General features: G+C 36.5%; 1 protein-coding gene across 5 annotated transcripts in view; it reads left to right on the top strand.

Annotated features, from left to right (window-relative positions):
• Positions 1 to 22,872, top strand: part of PTPN3 (protein tyrosine phosphatase non-receptor type 3) — a 165,049-nt gene that overhangs the window by 107,140 nt on the left and 35,037 nt on the right. For all 5 annotated transcript variants that reach the window (XM_032119156.1, XM_032119154.1, XM_032119175.1 and 2 more), the window contains 4 exons: positions 4,533 to 4,705; positions 9,496 to 9,630; positions 11,127 to 11,303; positions 21,265 to 21,288. In XM_032119156.1, the coding sequence (XP_031975047.1) occupies positions 4,533 to 4,705; positions 9,496 to 9,630; positions 11,127 to 11,303; positions 21,265 to 21,288 (509 nt within the window). The remainder of the gene's footprint in view (positions 1 to 4,532; positions 4,706 to 9,495; positions 9,631 to 11,126; positions 11,304 to 21,264; positions 21,289 to 22,872) is intronic.

Raw genomic sequence — 22,872 nt, 5'->3', positions numbered from 1 at the left:
GCTTTAGGAGTTGGCAAATTCTGTGAAGATAGTTCATAAAACTAATGTAAAATTTTTCTACTGTCGTCAAGAGTTAGCTTCTGTTGGTTACTTTGTGCTCTTTGCAGAACAGTTGAAATATTAGTCTATTCAATGGAGAGGGAAATCCTGATTACTTGTTGTGCTGCAACAATATGAAAAAAATAAATTAAGGTATCTTTTTACAAAGAGCTTGGATTATTTAATAGGACAGAAAAAAAACCTCTCAGAAAGTAGTGATCAGCAGATGTATAAATATTTTAATTCAGTTGAGGACAAAACTTGAGAACATAGTAAAAGATAAGTGTTAACTTGTACCTAAACTTCATGAAGGCTCTTTCTGGTAGTAAATGAGCTCTTAAATTGATTGGTGCTGTGTTACAAGACCACCTCTTGACCCACATGGATTAGAAGGTCTGCTGACCACAGATTTCTAGGGAGGCCTTTTTTACCCAAAAGGAAAATGTTTTCTTCTTTTTTTCTTTTCTGTGCGTCTTTCTTTTCTCCCAGTTTGGTGGGTTCTTTGAAATTTGAGGCGTCTGCAAGTATGCACGTTACTCTTCAGGATTCATGTTCAAAGTTAGTACCTAGAGACAGTGTTACTGCACTAATGCCTGCACACACACAAAGCATGCACAGAGCATATCCTTATACACTGTGGGGGGGGGTCTTAAGGTTTTTTTACTAGCTGTAAGTTTCTAAATATATTGTTTATATGCAGACATGTCACAGTCTATTCATATATATTTCACTGCATGAAGAAATCAGTGGTTGATAAACCATTCTACTCCCTCATGAGTGTAAACACTTGCAAGTAGTAACTTCTCTTGGGTTTGAGGATTAAAAATTCACTGATAAGTAGTAATTTTAAAATCTAAATATTTCCAAATATATGAATAAGGGCAGGCTTACATACTGCAGTTTCCAAATGTGTCTGTGAGAACAAACGTAGTAACAGAACTCTCCAAAAATTATTAGTAAAATAGGGCTTGGAATGAGATGACTTTAAGGTCCCTTCCAACCCAAACCATTCTATGATTCTCTGAAAATGAGCGTGCTTACAGTGGTTTAGAATACAGAAGAATAAAGTGTCAATATAGAACAATCTGCGGACTTAATATAAAACATATGTGTTCATTACATAAAGACTGCTGTCAAAAGTAGAATTTTTCTCTCCGGAAACCTGTGTCACCTTTGAAGAGAGCAGCAATCTTAATTTTTTTAATTAAACATTTGATAAATGATGACAGTTCAAGGCTCTTGATTCTTTTAGCTTACCTGCTCTTAAGTGATCATAGTTCTTTGTTTCATAACCTATGGAGATGACAGTAATGCACACAGTGTCACGCTTAAAGAGCTACAGAACTGTAGGAGAAGTAAGCCAGCTGCATGGCCTTTTTACTCCTTCTCAGTACGTATGAAAAAGCAGACCAGGTGTGCTCCTAAATCTGTGGATGCATCCATCCTTGTCAGCCCCCTTTGCTTGAAATTTAGGACATCAAGTGTGCAGTACTCCAGTGGTATTGCTTGGAAAACCTTGCTGGTGCAGTGCAGTATGAGAGATGGCAGTGGAGTCCTAGGGGTTTCACCAGAAGAGTGGGATGCTTGAGGGATGTGTGAGGGCAGATGATTGCATTGGTGTCAGTCTTTGAATTGATCAATTTTTTTGCTTGGAAATACAGAAGCAAATAGGTAAATGAATCTGAAAGTAAGGAAGATGAAAGAATGTGGGGAAAACAGAACTGATACTGTATATTCATAGGCAAGGTTTGACTTAAGATGATGAGAGTGCTTTTGCACTTCTTTTATATTTTATATGTCATATGTAGATTCTTTACAAAAATCTACAGAAAGTTCTCAAAGGCAATGAGTTTGCAATCCTCTAGGATGTGCCGTGTTTCATTGATTTATTTTCCTTATTTCTTTTACTCAATTTTTCTTTCCTTATGTGCCTTTTCTGAAAAATCAACTTGCCTTATCTCTTTCCCTGCTACTCACCTTCTCTTTTACCCTCCCACTGCTTCAGTCTGTTGATCAGCTACTTGATTAGGAGTATGCAGTATTTCTTCTGTTTCTACTGAAGAACTACATAAGGACTGGGAAGCAAGACTGGTGAATCAGTGAATGTCTGATGCTATAGAAGCTCATGACATGTAGGCTTAATGAAAGGTACAGGATTTAAGGCAGGAATAGGACCTATGCTGTTTACAGCCAACATTTTGTACCTTTCAGAAATGGAATTTTATTTTCTATGTTCCTATCTAATGCTTACAAACAACTTCATTTGCTGCATACTAAATATATCTTTCTATGCTGTAGATAGTTTCATATTTTCTGTGAATAGAATACTCATACAGCTAATGCAAAAGTTCTTCCTTATACTGAACCAGCAAGACACTTTAGCTATGTGAAATTGTTCCCTTTACCTTAATGGCCACAAATTTCTCTAATTCTTATTTCTTGATAATCATTAAAATGCCATTCTGTTAGAACTTGAGCTGAGAAGTATGATGGGCATTAGGTCCTTGGATCCCACTAGAACTCTCCTCACCTTCAAAAAAGTACACAGATTTAACAGCATGACTTGCAAGGTGGCCTCTTAGTGAGGCAGATTTTTATTAACAAAAGATTGTGTTAAAAATTGAATTGAAAGGTTAGTCTAAAAATTGAATAAATTTTTTATGAAACTTCTCAAAATATTTTTCCTAGCTTAAATCCATGTTAAAACTTCCAGCATACTTAAAGGTTGCTAAGAAGGTTCTGTGACAACAGAAAAGCACACATGTGATGTAACAAGTAAAATTCATTACTGTTTTCTGTCTAAATTTAAAAAGAGACTACTAGGTGTACTTAATTCTTTATCTTTATACTACAGCTTTTCAGTATAATTGAGAAGTTTGGATAAAATAATTTTTGTGGCAATTGAAAGACCAGTGCTTCAGGCCAACAAAAATATCTGTACACTTCCTTTTATTTGTCTGCTGGAGTAGTAAAACTCTTCAAGTGGTGTTCAGCCAATGGGGAGTGTGTCAGACATGGCATTTATCATTAAATCCTTGTGATACATGCTTTATATATTTCAAGTAATTCTGAGTTAAGATTTCACTATGCTTTCCTGCTTTATTTTACATAACTACTTAGAAGCAAGTGTGGTGAACTGACAGAAGATGAATTGGTTCCAGTATGCAAGAGACTCAAATAACAAACCCACATCTTAAAAAGAAAATACTTTTTAAATGCTTTAGTACTTATAGGGAAAACATTCCTGAAAGATTGCAATCAGTTAAATGTTTTTCAGTGCTTACTTAAAATCAAGAGGCAAAACTTTTTTTCTCTTGAGAGTCTCACTGGTTTTCTAAAAGAGGGTCTGAAGCCATAAATTCTCTGAACTAGCCATGAAGTGATTTGCAAAATGCAGGATTGATCTCTGATACATGGCATTTGTAAAATGCTGTCTAGAAATAAAAAGAACACAAGGAGAATAGATTGACTATTGTCTGTAGTTACTTCCCAACAGGACTGTTGCTGTGAGCAAGCGAAATGTTGCCTGTCTAATTATATGTTGAGATGTCAAAATCAGTCATAATTTAGAGGAGCTGGAAAAGATGAGTGATGAAAACTTGCTTTTTTTCACTGAGGTGCTGTGCTGTGATAGCAATTGACTCAAGGTCTCATGTTATCTTCTTCTATTTGCTTTGCTCTCATTCCACTATCTTCCCATCAATAACTAGAATAACTAACCAAAGCTTTCTCTTGTACAAGATCTTGGGAAAAACATGGGTGACACAATTGTGTTGCACTTGTGTCTCACTGGCACTTTGGCACTAAGGTTACTTGTAAGAGTTTGCACCGAGACACACAAGTTTTGTATTCTGCTGCCCTCTGATCCTCCTCATTGTGGCTTCATGTTATCATCCAAGCAGGAGTGGATTTAAACAGCAGTACCAGCAGCTCCTGTCCCATCACAGCTACTTTCTTTCCCCCAAGAAGGATCGCTGTTAACATCTTCAGTTTCTTCTGAAAGACTATCAAGAATATGCTTTTTGCATACTGTGGTGCTTCAAAGAACGTTATTGAATTGAAGCCTTGTGCTAAGAGTTTGAATTCAAAGAATGAGGGCTTTTTGCCTTTTTATATTGCACCCTTAATGGAATATTTTAAAGAATTTTGTTTGTCTTAGGAGCTCAAAATCTGACTGGAAACCTGGAAATATGTTTATCGGTATAACATGACAACTCGTATATACAAAATCTTTACCACTCTAGACTTAAATATTTCATTAACATTTCGTTAACTTGTTAAAATGCACATTTTGCAGTTTGGAATTTCACATGGTCACTGAGGTATTTTGGCCATCTCCAGCTCAAAATCTACTATATGCTGATTTGTTTGTTTGTTTTCCTCAATGTATGTTTCATGTTTAAGCTTGAAATAACTTTATTGTTGTTTTATAACCTTGTTTACTGTTTCATCCACTTGTATGTGTTGAAACATGGTGTTCCCTGCTGTTACAGAATGAATCCAGAGAGCATATTGTTGCCTTCAACATGTTAAATTACAGAGCATGCAAAAATCTTTGGAAATCTTGTGTAGAGCATCACACATTTTTTCAGGCAAAGAAGTCACTACCTCATGAAAAAAAGATATTATCACATTATTGGACTCTGGGTTCTAGAAATCCAGCAAAGTAAGTATTGTATGAAAGCATGTTTTGCTCTATGATGGGAATGGGAGGATTTGCTCAAGTTGGAGTGGCAGAGTTCAGTCCTGTCCATAGCTTTGTTCCACTCTATATATGAACCATTTGAATAGTTACACAGTTGTGGTTTCACTTTCTGCAATATGTTCTCCTTACAATAGCACTTTTCTTATAATTGCCTCAAAAGGTGTTTGAATATATGTTTTACTGCTATTTTTTCAACTTGCTGCTTCAGTCTGAAGTGTAAAAACACTGAAAAGGAAAAATGTCATGTAGCTAATGATCCGGTAAGAGAATTTGCAGAACAGATTTGTTTTGAAATGTTTAGCCATTAGTGTCATGTACACATTCTGTTTAATATGTTAGGGCAATTTCTGGAGTGCATCATACCAACCACTTATTACTGACATAAAGATGAAAACCCTTTTCCCATTCAGGTATTCAAGATACCCCTGTTGTGTCTCTTCTAATCCTTTATTTTCCTCATTGGATTCTAGTTACAGAGCTGGTAGTTTCCTGGTGTTATCTAAGATCTAGTTACCCAGAAGTAATTCTTTAAACCTGTAATTTTCCTATATGAAGCTGGGATTATTCCTCCCCATATGCAGTAACTGGGTCCTATTTTCATTAAATTTAAGTTGCCAGTTTATTGTCCAGTCACTTAGCATCATAATGTCCTTCTCCATTTCTTTGCAATTGGCCTTTATTTTGGCCATCCTGTGTGACTTTTGAAGTGGGAAATTTTACTCGAGTAGTTCTGCTCTTTTATCTTAGGGGCTTTTAGACTCTTTTGATAATTATCAATCACAGTGATTTCTTCCATTATGTTGATTTGTTCTGTTGTTAAATTTATCAGCAATTAACTACAAAGTCGTCATGTCCTGCTGTTGTCTCATCCATATCCCATCCCAATTCACCCACCCCACCCCCAAAAAACATTCTGTAATGAAACATTAAAAATATTTCATGTTAATAGTGAATGAAAAAGAAAGTCTTGTGTCATTATCTTCTCTAGATATGAGATTATGGGGGGTTCTTTGACCCTTTGATGATCTATAGACTCTCTAGAAACCTGCTTTTTCTCATGATTTTTGGAGAAGTATTTTACTGGTTTCTTTTTGTTCATGGGTAATGTGATTTTATGAGTTTTTGTATTCCCTTAAGAGTTTAACTTTACATTTAATTTGCCAGACTGATTCTCTCTCTTCTGTTTGGATAAGCTTCAACTTCTGAATTATGTCAACATACTTCAAATAGATTTTCAGACTTTGGTGGTTATCTGGCTTTTCACACTCCTATGTCTCTTTTGATACTGCAGAAATTGATGCCAAGTGCACTGGTATTTCTTGGAAATGAAGCAGTTAACCCATGAGGGCTGTCCAACAGTAGGAAGTCAATAAAATGTTATGTTTCATGCTGGAGTGTAATTCCATGTTTTCACCTAGTACTAGGTCATAGCTAGATGATCTGGTTTCTAGATCACAGAAGACCAAGTAGTTGTATGAACAGTATTCTAATTTTCTAACTTTTGCAGATCCCTATTTTTAGAATTAACTCATTTATGGAGTGCTATGACCTTGTTTTTCCAGTTGAGGAGGCGGCTCTCTCAAAGTTTGCAGGATTGTCAGGTCCTAGAGTCCTTTATTTCTTTCAAATTTGCAAAGAGATTCAAAACCCTGATCATCCTACAGATGTATATATAGACACAGGCATTGCACTGCCTTTGTAATGGTAATAAAGAAAACAGTATGAGTTCCAAAGGGTGCCTGTTTAGTATCATTCCAATTTTTACCAAACATTTTATTTTTGACAAATCTGCTGTTACAATTTCTTAATGGTCTGTAGCATACGGGACAGTTCTCATTGTTGATCTGAGTTACTAAGAAAGAACTCTTTTCAGTAATTTCAGTACTCTGAGGCATTGTCTCTGCTGAATTGCTTACTTATACTTTTAAGAAATCTCCAGGGGGAGAATCAGTTATAGTGATACCTTCCATCAGCTTAATGATAACCTCTGTACTAATGCATTCTTTGGCCTTATTTATACCAGCATTAAATGTGAATTTTAGGATCTACATGAGGAAGAAGAAACTCAGCAACCATTGCTGTGAAAGACTGCTAAAGTCCATAAGAAGCAACAGTAATTTTGAAAGACTTTGAGTAGTTCCTATGAACTTGGTCATTGTCACTCAGCAAATTATTTTCTCAAAAGATTTAAGAAAAAATATGACAAAGTCACTTCTGAAGTTATATTTCACATATTGAAAATTTTCACTTTCCTACTTGTTTATGATTGCAGACAGTTGTAAGAGTTTCCATGCTCCTTTTCAAGGATGGCTCTGAACTCATGTGGAAGCTACACAACCAAAAAAGAGATTCTGCATTCTCCCTTGTGAAAGAGAACAAATTTTTGCATTGTATAAATCAAACACAAACATGCAAATCAACCCACAAAACCAAGTGTGCAGACAAAGACTCCACTGACCACATCAGGCAATCCTGGAGGTTTTAAGATCGACTCGTGGTCAATAATTCTTTTCATGATGCTGCCATCAGCTTTGAAGGGTGCTACATTAAGGTTTTACCCTCTTAAGTATCACAGGTTTTCCTATGGAATTTGTGGCTTTCATGTACTATGTTCTTCTACACTTATGCAAGGCAGATAGCCTAGCATTTATTGCATCAGTTCAAATAGCTGCAGTACTTGAGTACAATTTCTTATTTGCACATACCTGTGCCCTTCTTGATTCTCTTAGCTTAGGTGCTAGTGGCATTCCATTTAAATTAGGCTGCTGAGTTGTATAAATCACCTGTAAACCTTGTTCTAGGAGCAGACTGAATCACATCTCCCAGATCCTGAGAGGTAAATTCTGGACTGAAGGCTGAATAACCTCTCCTAGGTGCATTCTCATTCTGTGTTGAAAAGCTAAAAATGTATCTGTATTTTTCACCAAGGATAGCCTCAGTAATAGATGGGAGAAAGGAAGCATCAATTCAAGATTGTACAGGCCATTCCAGAAAGGCTTTGGCAGCTTCCCAGAATGTTTGCCGAGAAATATGCTGATATTTGGCATCTGAAGGGCAGCTACTTAAAGTTCAGGAGATTATTTATCTTCTGTGCCTTAACTGAAACATCTACAGAACATACAGTATGAGTGATTTTGTGGTTAGGATTAGGGATTTAAGATTAGAGTTAGGGTTTAGGGTTCTGGCTTCCATCACATGAGTTACGTTGCACTTCAAGTTGTTTGTATTGGAAAATGCACGAACAGCCACTTGTAAAAAAGAAAAGCTGATTAATGTGGAGTTCTTCACAATGCATTTTTCATAATGCGTCCTCTTTTTCCAGTCTTTCCCTCTGCTCCAACTGTGTAAGTCTTCTCTGAAAAACTCTCTTTCTGAAGAAGATCAGAGTAGTTGGTGCCTTATCATTGTATTCAAAAGTCTTAGAAAAATAAAATGAGTAGTATAGGCAAAATCCTCTCCTGAGCTGATGGACTTTGTTTGCTAGGCATGAAAACATACATCGGTAGCTGATTTTGATATGTAGGTGCTTCATACTAAGTTTTTCCTCTGTTTTCTTTACTGGGAGAAGCTTTTAAAGTACATTTAGAAGATGAAGGAATTGATTTCCTTTAAAATGGGGAACAAGATATATGAAATACTTCAGTATATATGAAAAAAAGTTATGGGTTGCTTTTTCTTTTACTTACATAAGCAAAAAGTAGTACAATGCAAAGCATGCTTAAGGTTTGATTTTAGCATAATAGCCACAGCTTAAGTAAGGCTTTTTTTTTTTTTTTTTTTTTTTTTTTTTTTTTTTTTTTTTTTTTTAATGCTATGTAAAATTTTCAGCTCTATAGTAAGGTCCTTAACATAGTCTGCTATCCTACCTGCCCATTATGTACAGCTCAGGGCTTAATGACCCAAAGGTGTTTTTCTCCATAACTAATAAATTGTTTCTTCCATGAGAAATCCTAGGCCTGTAAACTCAAGGATGAGCCGTTTATCTCTCAGCTTGACTTGTGGAATGCTGTAAAAAATGATGCATGAAAATTAGTTTATCTCAATTTCAGCCTACTTAAAGATTTTCTTTATGCTGTGTTATTTCACTAGTAAGATACTTTTATTGCTTTCCTAGCTGTGTTTCTGGTCCTGATGCAGCCCTTTTCTTGTCAGATTCTTGTCATAAGAAGCAGTCCAGACCTGGAGGTCCTATTTTCATGTCAGATTTTTCTTTAATGATTTATCTCTGTAAGGAGTACATCACTCAAAAGTGGCTTCCTTCTGGAAATAGAGTGTTGTCTGGTGTAGCTCTTAATTGATGAGGTAGCAGATAGATGGGTAAAGTTGTCCTGTGTGCAGTGAAGCTCTTGGTGAATTGTTACTCCTTTATGAGTATTAACAGGGAAGCTCCAGAACATTTTACCTGTATTTGAACTGTGTTTTGTCAGGCACTCAGTTCAGTGCCAGTAGGACATACTGAATTTCCTGTTTTCCTCTCTGTCGTCTTAAACACAATTGAGTTAAAAATAATTCTCAGAAAAAGTTATTTTTACCCAGGCTTGTGATTAGCAATGTAGCAGGGATTAACAATCACTTTTATTGTCACAAGTGGGGGACAGCAAATGTCTCTGTGAGAATGTAAATGCATAAGTAAGGAGGGGTAAGCACAGGGGATGCTTTAAATTATGAAGTTGACTTTCATAATCATACCTTATTTCATTTAAGCTTTCTATGCAAAATAACTCACATATAGTTGTTTTATTGCTTTTCAGGTCTGTAAACAACCAGTACTGCAGAAAAGTGATAGGTGGGATGGTTTGGAACCCATCTATGAGACGATCCTTATCGGTTGAGCACCTAGAGACCAAAAGCCTTCCTTCTCGATCACCTCCTGTTACCCCCAACTGGTAAATCCATTTTCAGCCTTTTCCACACCTTCTAGCCTCCTACCGTTTCTAATTGTATGTACTCTAGCAGGATAATTATGTAGTGTGTACATATATATTTAAACATTGTTATTCTGAGAATATGTATGACAACAGAAGGGTGGATGTCACTTACCTCAACTTTAGCAAGGCTTTCATGTTGTCTGCCAAAATGTTATACCTGAGTTAAGACATTGTGTTTCTGGATGGGTGGACAACAGGGTAGTTTTAAAAAAAACATTGAAATGGTTGGATGACTGGACTAAGAGGAGAGGTGTTAATGGGTCACACTCTACCTGGACAACAACAAAAAGTAGATGACTAGAGATGTCTCTCTTGGGACCTGCCCTGCTTAATATCTTTATGACATGGAGGAGGCAATGGTGTGCTTGATCATAAAGTTTGCAGATGGCACCAAACTGGAGGGATGAATCAATAAGCCTGGGGGCAGGGCTGCTCTCCAAAGGGATCTCAATAATCTGGAGAAATGAGCCAATAGGAAATGTGTGAAATTCAACAAACACAAAGTCCTGGGAAGTAAGAACCCAGTGCAACAGTATTGCCTGCAGTTCAGCTTTCTGGAAAACCACCAGATAATCTTTACAGCCAGAAGTGATACATGAGCCATCTGGTGTGCCCTTACAGCGAAGAAGTCCACTTCAACCTGGCAGAATTAACAAAATCGTAGATGGAAGGTCAGTGGAAGTGAGAGCCTGCTTTTGCTCAGCATTCTCTAGATTTTATTAGAATGCTGCAGCCCTTTTTGTCTGCAAATACAAGACAAACTGGAGCAAGCTCAGCAAAGACCACGAGCTCTAAGGTATTGAGGAGGCTGGAGCACCTACCCTGTAAGGAGAGGCTGACATAGTGGCACTTGTTCAGCCTGGAGAAGCAAGGGTTTCCTAGATGCCTAGTAACAGCCTGGCATTACTTAGGAGGAGGCCATCTACAGGATGAGGCTAGGTTCTTCAGTATTGCATGGTGGGAGGACGAGGCAACAAGTATATGTTGAAACAAGAGAGGTTCTGTCAGGCTATAATGGAAAAACTGCTTCACCATTTGGACAGTCATTGCCTGGGGAAACTGTGTGGTCTCCATCCTTCAGATTTTTTGAGACATGAGTGGGTAAAGCCTTAAGCAGCCTACTCTGGCCTTAGTTGACCCTGCTTTGAGCAGAAGGTTGGACTAGATAACCCCCATTAGTCCCTTCCAACCAGAATTATCCTATGATTGAAACTTTAAAAAGTTGCATTTTACAGGGGTGAAAAGACCAAATCAGTTCAGTGTACTGAACCTAGCAGTGTATGATTACCTACTATACCATACAAAATGCTTAAAAATTGATTATTTAAAGTGAGACTTATGGTTCTGTTATGAAGATTCAAGTCATAACTGCAATAGGATAGAAATTTTTCTTCAATAAAGTTTTGTGAAATATTCTAATCTTCCTGCATGTGTCTGTGCTCTGTATTTTTAAGGCGGAGTCCTAGACTACGTCACGAAATCCGCAAACCACGACACTCATCTGTAGACAACCTTACAAACGAGATTAGTTATATTACTGAAACAGAGGATGTTTTTTACACATATAAGGGCTCTCCAACATCGAAGGACAGTGATTCAGAATTCTCTCAGAACCGTAGTCCACAGAGGAGGTAAGGACTTCTGCAAACAATCCACTGCCTATTTTGATTTTTTTAAAAGCACTGAATAAAAACCAAAGTGTTGTAGTGTGAAGCAGTCACAGTCAGTTGTAATATTACAATGAGTTCAAGCAGTTTTGTGTTTGCATAAGCTTTATTTTGACCAATTGCTACACTGCAAATGCCATGACATAAAATGGCAAGTCAAAAGCAAACCAACTCTTCATCTCTAAAAAATACTCAGTGGTTGAGCTATTAGTAAAATTAGAGGAACTATTAAAGCATGCCACTTCAAATCTGTATTATCCTGTTCCCTAGCAGCTTTTGCAACCCTTTTCTACCTGTCAAAAACTCTTTTGTGGGGAGAAAGAATTAGTGAACTCCTTTAATAGTTAACTCACGTTCCACATCATCAGCTCAGCCTTGTCAAAGGCTGAAAGAGGTATTGCATTTGAGTATACACAAGAACATCATAATACTAGTGGTCATCCATCTTTTTCTTCTTCAGAGGAACTGTCGATGGCTTGTCTAAACACAGTGTCTGCTTTTTGCCTGTATTTCTTTGTTCTCTGCAGTGCTTTAACCACTGCTGGGTTTTCTTCCAGGACGTGAAGCACCTGTCTTTGTGCACTCTGATTGTTTGTTTGCTTGTGTATTACATCATATGTGGGGCTACTCATTTCTTAATGGGTAGCTTCAGATTATCACAACATCAACTTCAGAAATAATGTACAAAGTCATTAATTTTTCAGTCTCAAAACAAAAAGAGCTACTTGGAGCTGGGGAGAATGCAGTGTATTAAAATGCAGGTTCCTTTGTAGCATTACAAAAGAAACATGGTTTCTAGTGATGCCTAGTAACTTTAAGGCAAGGTGTATTTTGAGAAGCAATGTCTTATTGGAAGCTGATAGGACTCACCTGCCTCTGTGACAGTGTGCAGCTACTAAATGTAGCTTTAAATTCTGGATTTAAACTGTTTTCTTTAAATTCTATAATAATATTGTTACTACATTACAGCAGAGAGTTTTCAATAAAATAAATGAAAAATTGACATGTTGTATGCATATTTGGAGTTTGTCACTCTTTTGAGTGTATTAAGTATTTTAAGTTTGTCACTTCATTGTTCTATTTTTCTGAATGTAAGACAGCTGAACCTTAATACTATTTATTAGTACCAATGGCAGTAGTAGCCATGATAATAAATAAAAGTGAGGCCTCTAGATGTGAATAGTCATGGATAGGAAACCACGTCTGTGCTATGTTTTAAAGTTAGCAGATAATACACTTTTAGAAGTATTTTCTGAGTAAGAATACTGAGAGGCAGACATAAGAAGAGATGATGAGAGTAGAAGCTGCCATGCTGTGTTTTGTGGCTGGTGAATTGCGTCCTGCCAGCTAGTACATTGTTAGATTGTTTTTATTTTCCTTTTTCTTTTCTTCCCCTGTAGTTTTTTCTCTTTCCTTCCTCTTTCAGTTATCTAAAACCTACTGAGAATGGAGTGGGAAAGCCAGCCTTTATGCCTTTCTTCAGACAGTGAAAAAAGGATGTTCTAAATTTGAAAATAGCACATTCATTTATTTTCTGAGCCCTAAATGACTGTGCTGAATCTGAGTAATATCACTCACTGTGGAGATTTTTACTGTTACTAGCTCATATAAACCATGGCTTTTCTTCTTACATCTTATCCCAAATGAGTTATCGTTTTTTTGGGTATAATAATATTTGATACTCTGCAGGTAAATGAAAAAATGCTTGCATAAATCTGATTAATTAAATTCAAGTTGAGTGTTTTGGAAGAAGAATGAAATAAATGATCCTTTGTTGTGTACTGACTGTTAGACTTCTGTGAAGTAAAACAGTCATTAATAATTTCCTTTATAACAATTGAGGTAAAATACAAAGTAGCCATACAAATCAAAAAAAAGCTTTTCTTTACACAGAAATTTGTTAGTCCACATTCCATTTTTTTTCCTTTTGCAATCTTACAATAGTTATTACTTGCTTCACTTCCCTTGTTGAAAGATGTAAAGTAAAATTAAGTATGTATGTATAGTAAAATCTTTCTTTATTGATAGAGAAGGAATCTTACACTCTCAGCTAAATCTGTTTTGTAAGGAAAAAAGTTCACTTTTCATATCATCAGAATTAAATATAGACGCTTGCCCTGGGCTTTTGCCACATGTTGGCAATATTTAAGCATTAACTATAAAACACCTTTTAGTGTACTGATAGATTTTGTAAAGCCAACTTACCCATTTTTGCCATGGTGGTCTTCAGTAGATTTGAATTGACATAATAGAAACACGTTACGGAAAACACCCCAGATTTCTAATTTCAGTATTTCTTTTTCATTAGAGGAGAGCCAAGAGTAGCTTCTCATGTTACTAATGGTAATACACATTGTCTTTAGGGGGCCTTTTTTTTACTGCCTAGCCCACTGACACTATTAAAAAAGCTGTTAGTTAATGCTAATTATAACTAACGAATAGCTTTGGCATGAAAAATTTCCGAAACATTTTTGGAGAGCTGCTGTCAAACAGCTGTAAATACTGGTATTTAATCACTGAATGGCTATGTCTGTGACTTCAAATATTAATAATAATAATCCTGCAACAGCTCGTTTTCTGTAAAGTAAACACCAATTTAATTTACTATTTCTGAAGCAAGACTGTGCAAGCTGCAGTTAGCATGGAATATGGCTCTTCATTTATTTTTCCAGCTGCCATCAGCATTTCAGGAGTGGGTGATAGTCTTTCCTCTTTTTCACTTTTTTATCAAAAGACAAGTGGTTTGTTGTTTGAAGGTAGGATAGACCTACCTTCAAACTGACCTGTTATGATAGAGTGCTTTTTGAGGCAAATCATAGATAAAACTCATGTACAAGCCTTGCTATTTACCTAATCCTGCCGAGGCACACTCGGAACTTGATGGGTATCGGAAATGTAGAAGCAGCCACTGCTGGCAAAAGTACATTTATTTCCCTATACAGTTTTCTTTTCCTTCCTGACAATACCAAGTATATTTATTTTCTTAATAATCAATTTTCTTCCTTGCTCTGTCTACTCTCGCATAGGAATCAATCAAGTTCTACTTTCTTTTTATGAAACAGTACACAATTTAGAAAACAAATTATGTGGAGCAGCTCTTAGTTTAGAGACCATAAAACATAGCACTTGTTAATATTTCTTCTTCAATTTCTTTTTTACCGTTTCAACATGTCATCATCCAGAACTATGTTTGCTGTTAAAATCCTTTAAATGAACATGCTGGAGATAAAGCTCGATAATGTTTTGTCATTTTTTTTTGTTGTTTCTCTTAAGGACAAAATAATTGTTATAAAAATGTACTTTGTGTGAACACTGTGCCTTCTAACTGAAATTTGAGGTGTTTCCCATGGGCTGTAACCGGAAAAAAGAAATCTGGAAAATAGCACAAACTATGCACCTGGGTGAACTACAGAAAGCCAGGGCAAGCTTGTGAGCACGGTGTTAGGTGTAGCTTTGTTGCTCCTGCTACCCAGATTATCTAAGGCACTTTCACATTCAAGAACCATTTGGGGCTCAGACATAGTGAAAAGAAGCAGTTTTTCTCTCAGTTTAGTGTCTGCAGAAAAGGTTGGAGCTGTCTATTACATCTGTATTATAGACTGCTCTAATCCCAAATTAACATACATTATCCAGAACTTCATTTGCAGGGCATGAATAGGTTTGCCTATCTAAGCCAAATATCTCAAATCACTTCTGCTTACAAAACCTGTCAGAAAAGACAGTGCTGAAGAGGACTTCAAGACGACTTTTGTTAGGCCCAGGGCCCCCCAGCCTTTGTGAGGAAGGCCTCCCCATCAGTTCTTCTTCCTCTTTGTTACCCTGTTGCTGAGCATCTCAGCTCATTGCTACTGCCACTGAAAAATTAGCACTAGCCCAGACATGGAGCCCACACTTGGCCTTCTGAAGTCTCATAGGTTACTTTCCCTATTGTACAACACTTTCTTATGGCTTATGGCTGTGCCTCACCAGTTCAGAACAGATAACACCCACACTTGTCCCCTAACTGAATGTTAGTAAGCTGGGGTTTCTTTCTGGAAAGAAGGTAATACATGCAAAGGATTACTGAAACAAACAGTAATTTATTTTGACAGTTCAGGATAATCTTAGTCATATTACCAGAACAGGACCCGTTTCCCCTTTTTATGAGGAGAAGAGCTTATTTTTGATCTTGTAAATTCAGGTTTAATGGCTTGTGCTTTTTAAAATATTTTTAAATTTTTATATCAGCGGTGAAATAGTTTGGAGTTTTAATATAGCTGTTGTTTGTCCTCTTAATGCCTTTTTTCATGTTTTTGAACACACTTTTCTGAATGGGAAGGGTACTTGTTAGGAAGAATATATAAATTTGCAATGGTTTAACCCCAGCCAGCAACCAAACAGCACACAGCCACTCACTCATTCTCCCACCAATGGAATCAGGGAGAGAGAATCAGAATTGTAAAAGCTAGAAAACTCACAGGCTGAGATAAAGACAGTTAAATAAGGAAAGAAAAAGCCACACACAGAAGCAAAGCAAAACAAGGAATTAATTCTCTGCTTCCCATAGGCAGGCTGGTGTTGAGCCATCTCCAGGAGAGCAGGGTCCCATCACACGTAACAGTGACATGGGAAGACAAATGCCAATGCTCCAAATTTTCCTCCTTCTTCCCCCCACTTTGTATACTGAGCATGATGTCATACGGTCTGGAATATCCCTTTGGTCAGCTGGGGTCACGTCTCTGGTCTGTGTCTCCTCCCAGCCTCCCACAACTTCCTCACCACCGTGGCAGTACAAAAAGCAGAAAAGGCCTTTGTTCTGTGTAAGCCTTGCTCAGCAATAACCAAATGATCTCTATATGATCACCCCTGTGTTCAGCACAAATCCAAAACAGGGCCCTATATTAGACACTGTGAAGAAAATTACCTCAGCCAAAACCAGCACAGTATTCAAGGTGCTAATGAGAAAAAATAACTGTCTTATTGGCTTGGAAATGTAACCTGATAAACCGTGTGGAGGATCTTGTTACCTGAATTGGATTCAGTTTCTCCTGTTCACCTTGTAATTAAATAAACCAAACATGTCTGTTTGGTTTGAAACAGCAGATTGCGTAGGAGCAAGTGTTTTGGTACTTTTTTAGAATAGATTCACTGGCCTAACAGAAAAGATTAGCTATGAAATTTTCTGTTTAACCAGAAAGAAGATTATTGTAAAACATATTTTAAAGTGATAAGGTATAGTAACAGTCAGCAAGAAAAGCTTCCTGACAGGTGAGATGACATAGATCGTATATTTAAAATCATACATTGATAGATGAGATAAATCTGGCGAGCTATTCACAGGTGCAAGCATATGATGCATGAGGAGAACCAGAAGGCTGGGGGAGTCGAGGAGGGGTTGGTCACATTGTTGCCTTGCTCTGCCAAAAGAGGATTATAAAGAATACAGAGCCAACTCTTCTTGGAGATGCAGAGCAAAAACATGGGGTGTTGGACACAAGTTATAGCTAGGGAAGTGCTCAAAAGATAATGGGGCGGGGGGGGGAAATAACATTTTGATTGTTTAAGCCTTTGTACACATCAGCAGAAAGGTGGAGTTATTTCCATCCTTGGAGAACCTCAAAACATGACAAGGACCCGAATACTCTCATCTAGCTTTGACGTGTGTTCTTTGAAAAAGAGTTTAAGTGACCGCTCAGGTTCCCTTACAACATAAATTATTTTGAGTCTACAATTTTACTTGTTGTAAAAGCAATATATCCCTTCATAAACTTTTGTCTGAAATGCTTGCAAAACTATAAACATCTTTTAACTTCCGTTGTAAAACTATCTTTTGCTAGTGATACAGATGGAATAATGTGTACACCCCAGATCTGGAGGGGAAGGAAATGAAATGATGAACTAGTATACAAAAAGGAAATTCACTTGCACTGTGCTATGAATTTCTGGAAGTGCACATACGTTCCTGGTGTGAGTGTGATGCATCATCTGGTGAAGGTATTGGACTGAAAATAGATTTCCTGAACGGATGCTGCATTTGTTCAATTCTTTTAGCTTAGCATTTGATAGACAATAAACTGTGGCTGCATGGTGAGCTTTGGTGAATGTGCTATGAGAACACATCTTTAGTTTAACTAAAATATGAATTTTCATGTGAGCAAAATTTTAAAAACTTTACTGTTGATAAAAGTACCCTTCAGATCTATCCAGCCAAGTCCCAGTAGCTACTTTTTGGTAGAAAATTGCAAATGAGTTAAAAAAAAGAAAGCAAACCACATTTGAAACTGTTATTTATCCTTAGTTCTTAATCATACATGTATATGATAATTTCTTTGTTCTTACAAAATCTGTTGAATTTCACAAAATTCTATTGTCCTTGTTTGTGTACTTTCAGCCTTTCTCAAGGAAAATATCCTAATACTAGACAGTGGCTCTGAGAATGTTTCAATCAATTTAAGATTAGAATTTTAAGGCTACTACTAATAGACTTTGAGTTTTCCACCCAAATATACATGAAAATAGTACATGTGTATATTTTGCTTAGATGTAAACTTTTCTTTTTAAATATATATCCTTATTCAAGTGTACTACACTTTCCTTGCCAGTTCAAAAAGCAATAATTTTGCATCCAAATGGAAAGTCTCAAAGTTGAATTGCAAACCTATGATAAGGCAAACCTTGCAGCAATCCAAGAATATGCTGTGTATCAAAATACATGAAATGTTCATGGCAAGCCAGTAAACTGGAATACAGTCAATAGAGGCAATGCAGAGTAACAAAGTATCCCTTTAATGGTGATGGTAGCAGCTTTCAAATGTGCATGATTGGAATTTATAGGAAATCACTAAAAAGCTCGTGTATGCCATGAAGTCCTCAAGTTTTCTGTGCTGGTTCTCTTAATTATGCAGCACAAAAAACTTATGACAACTTACACAGTCGCTCTCTTCACAGAAATGCTGAATATTCTGTGTATAAATTTCTCTAAAAAGCAGCAGAAAGGTGTTGCTGCAAGTATCTTCCACTTTTTTTGCTTATGAATAAAAACCCCAGTTTTAATGGTGAGGCCTCAGAAAAGAGGTGGTAATGGAAGTGCTGGCACACTCAGTCTCCCCAGCCCTGCAGGTGTTACAATAAAAGAAGCTTTAAGACCTTCAAGAACAGCACAAGGGCAAAACCTACAGATGTTTCCTTCAGTTGTTTGTAAAGGGGGAGTTTTGCTACAGTGCTATTGTTTCAGTTGACCCTTTTCTCTCGGGGTTTTATTCTGCTGTAGTTTATCATCCTCGGTTCTCAGAATAGCAGAATTCCCTGGGAGGTCACACCAAAATGAGGAGGAGGTGTCTTTGCTTAAGACCTTTCCATTCTGTCCTTCTGACAGAAGAGGAGAGTTAGACTTTTCAGGGCAAAGACCTCTATTTAAAAGATAATTATCAATAGATCAACCTGTACTGAGTGTAAGATTGAAATGGCATGAATTTAGTTATATTGTGAAGTGAGGAAGAGAAATTACCTGAAGTTTTGAAGTGTTTGCTTGTTTGCTGCACCAATGGAAAGCTTAATCTCCTTGCAAGGAAGAGCTCTCTTCCTTGAGGAAAAAGTTGAATGGCTGGTCTGGTGAGTGTTATCTCATTGTCTTAAAATACAGTCCTTGTATGTTGTGAAATGAGGAAGATGGCTTAGTAAACTGTGAAATACTGTGTAGCCAAAAAAATATCACTTAGTTATTTATGGTTAAGGTATTTTTTCATATTGCTGAGTAATTAAATGTTAGAAATACTATTTAACTCTGTTACGGTGCAAAATTCTGCAGCTTTAGCATGCTGACCTATTAAGGACTTTAGGAAGACAAAGCTGCACTGTCTGATTAATTCTTTTAGACACTTTATTTGGTTGCTTTTCTCAGTCAAATATTTGATCACCTTTCTTTCCAATTTAAAAGGTTACAGAATTTTCAGTTAGTCTTTTAGAGCTAATGTGTTTGAATTAAGGTGCAATAATTTAACAAATCTTCATCAAATAGTACTAAGAATTTATATCCCACATTCAAGCCTTCAAAGGTAGAGATAATAAAAAAATTACTGTAAGTTTACAGAAGGTCTATGAATGAAACCCCAAGTTGGGTTTTTTTCTTTCTCAAACTGCCTCTTTCTCTCAGGAAGATAGAGGGGAGATAATATATTAGAATCAGAACACTGTGTTGATTTTCATCATGATTCTATGTCTGTAAGTTTTTGATGAAGACTCTTGAAGTGGGTAACTCAGGGCAATTTTGATTCTGCAAATAATTTGGTAATAGAGCTGTAGCTCTTTTGTGGCAAAATGAAGAAAAGATGTACAATTTCATTGTTCCTTGCCTCACAAGGATATCCATTAGCTTAACAAGAATAAATTTAATGTTTCTTTATTTTTAGTGTGACTTCCTAAGGAAATAATGCTTAAGTCATTGTACAACCTCTCTGCTTCTGTTTCCACTTGAGACTATTTGGAGAATGCAATCAAATGTAATGTAGGAGATGAGTTTTTGAAGATGCAAAGTTTCTCAAGATTAGTGAAAGTCAGTGACTAGGCAGGAAAAAACCCTAAAACTTTAAGCTGACATTCTCCTCTCACTGAGTAATTAAAGTACAAGTTCAGTGTTTGTCCCATTTAGATGTGGGCTGGTCAGGCAATGAGTTTACATTCCCATAGGATCTGCTTACACATGGAGGGTAAAAAGTCTCTGGGGATTGTGGACAAACAACCAGAGATATTAGTGGGTGAGTGGGGGTGGGTGCCAGTGGAGTCAGAAGTTAGGTATGACTGCAATAAAAGGGGAAGAAGTTTAATGTTTTAAAAGTATTAAAAGTACACAGAACTCAAACTTCCAAAATTCTTCAGAGATCAAGCTTCACCATCTCTGCCTCTCAAAGAAGAATTTCTTCATATAGTCAAATTACATGCAAGGGAACTTAACTAGACTGATACTGGTGCTATTTTTACTGTAATTTTGATGAAATGTAGTACATAATTCTTAGTATCAAGGATGATTTAGAGAGCATGAGTTGAAAAGTTAAGTGTATACTGTGAATTGCCTCCTATAACTTGGCAATTCAGCAATTCTGCAGTGAAACTGAACCTCTTCAAATTTGTATATTTCTAGAATGGACTTACACTGCTCCAGGATTTTTGGTCACTGCTTAATTGAATTTGTAAAGCTATTCCATCTGCCTTAAACTGTGCTTTGCAAGCACATTTTTTGTAACTTTTGCTTTAAAATTTGTCTTAGTAGCACAGCTATTGTTTTAATTGATGTAATATCATTTAGCTCGCTGTTTCAGGTGATTTTTGATGAAGCTGCTTGAATGCATTGGAAAATACTACATACTGCAAATTTTGATTTCTTTTCCATTCTAGATTCTTCTCATTGGTGTAACCACTTTCATTATGCTTTGTTTCAAATACTTCTGTCAACACCTTCTCTGTTCTCACATCATGAGAATAAGCATTGGAAATGTCAAGCTTCTGAAGCCACCTGTGCTCATTTCTGGCTACCTAAACATAAAGATCTTGCCACATTTTGACTTTTTACAAAATACAGCTGGTGACATCTGTAGTCATGATCCACACCTAAAACTTTCTAAAATGATGTACTGTGTCTGGCTAATTGCCTCTGTAAACTGCATAGTTTGGGTTGCAGTTGCAGATGTGTGCTGCCTGTAGTTGGGCTTGTGTCAAAAGCGGAAGTGAGTGTTCAGAGTTGCCCTGGGATTTTTGTTGAGTGTTTCATAAACACCCTAGTTATCTCATTCAAACTTTCACCATAGGGTTAAGTATTCTTTAATTATGAGCACACCTTTTGTCTTCTATGCAGGCTTTTATTTTTTTTTAATTGGAATTTAGTTCTTGTTTTTTGGTAGATTTAACTTATGTTCATTTAAGGTTGTTTTTGTGTTTGTGTGTTTTTTACCAGGTCATCTGAACAAGAATCACCAAAGTGAGTTTTCTTTACACTTTCTCCTATCTCTAGCTTTAAGATAAATAATGAAATACATAACTTAAACTTATTTTTCAAAGTAGTGGGTTTGTATGATTAAAAGACACAAATGTATAAGCCAATGAAGATTGTAAAGATTTGTGAAAAAAAAGTAAGTTTTGGGGTCAGGATTTGGAAAGTCTTAAGTTCTAATAGGTCCCTCATCACTATTAACAAAAAAAGTTAGTTAGAAATTGTTGCAAAAGTTTAATGATGATAATCCACTGGTAATTTTTTATAGTGCCAGATGACATTGGCTGAAATATATAATTGTATTTTTCTGGTATTGTTAGATTTCTTTTCTACATTGAAAAATCATTATTTGCTGTAATTTTAACTTGTAAGTGAAATGTTTTTTTTTAGAACTATGTTCTGAAAAACTTATTAGAATGTATGTACATACATACACAGTGTTCCTCCTTGCTTAAGATTGACCTCATAGGAAACATAAAAAGTCTTGGAAGCTATCAGATAAAAACAGGATTTTGACAGTGTCATTATAGTTTCCTACTTCAAAGCATTCCGAAACTATTAACAGTGCGATTGAATAAGATGTCCCAAACACTGAAAAAATATTTTCTGTAGTAACTGAAAATTCTGCAAATATTTCATGAAACACCTCGCTGTCATTGCCAAGTACACATAGTATAACTGAAAGTCAGAAGTATTATGGTAAGAATTCATCTACTTGTTGGCATCTTTGAGGACATTTGTGTTTGTTCCAATCAGATTTTCACAGGCCGAGACATAAGTGTTCACAGTATTGAAGTTTGCTGCAGTGCAAGTCCTGTACGTTAAAAGCCTAAGCTACAGTCCTTGTGTTGTAGTATTACTTCTTCATTGACAGCTAGAAATGGCTGCTGGAAATGGTTCAAAAAAGCTCACAGGTATAGAAAAATACCAAAGCAGAAGTAAATGTTTGAATTTACCATTTTTAATGCCAGGGTTTACTGGGATGTACTTCTGCTGCTTTAACACTGTCAAAATTTGATGTTGCTATACCTGAGCTTTCCCCAAGGCAGATATTTTCACATGAAGTAGTATTTATAAGGATGGAGCAGTTAGTCTGTATGGCATCCATGAGTTTGGTCCACTTAAGGAAGGAGTTTGGTTGTATTAGAGATCTGCATGTCATCCTTTTCATAAGAGGGAATGTAGCTAAATGAATATTTGTGAAGTCCTAGATCACCATCAGGCAACTTGGCCAATTCCCTCATTTGAGGTTTTTGGTTACTGACTTTTGTTATCATTGAATGTTAAAGTTCTTGTACGCCAGACCTGCACCCTAAGTTAATTCTGTGTCCTTTCATGTGGTTATAACTACCTCGATAACACAATACTTTAACTGTAGTTAAATCTTTCATTGTCACTTCATTTCTTGTTTCTCTGACAATTTACCATGGCTTTTCAGCAAACTGCCTTCTCCCACAGGGTTAAGGTTGAGATGGCATTCATAAGAGGGAGGAATTAAAAAAAAAAAAATGCTTTGCAGGAATGAGAAAGGAATCACAGCAAAAGATGTTTCATGGATAGAATTGGCAACTG

This window comes from Corvus moneduloides, chromosome 1 (genome assembly GCF_009650955.1).
Source record: "Corvus moneduloides isolate bCorMon1 chromosome 1, bCorMon1.pri, whole genome shotgun sequence".
NCBI classification, from domain to species: domain Eukaryota; kingdom Metazoa; phylum Chordata; class Aves; order Passeriformes; family Corvidae; genus Corvus; species Corvus moneduloides.
This window is presented reverse-complemented; position numbering and strand designations above follow the sequence as displayed.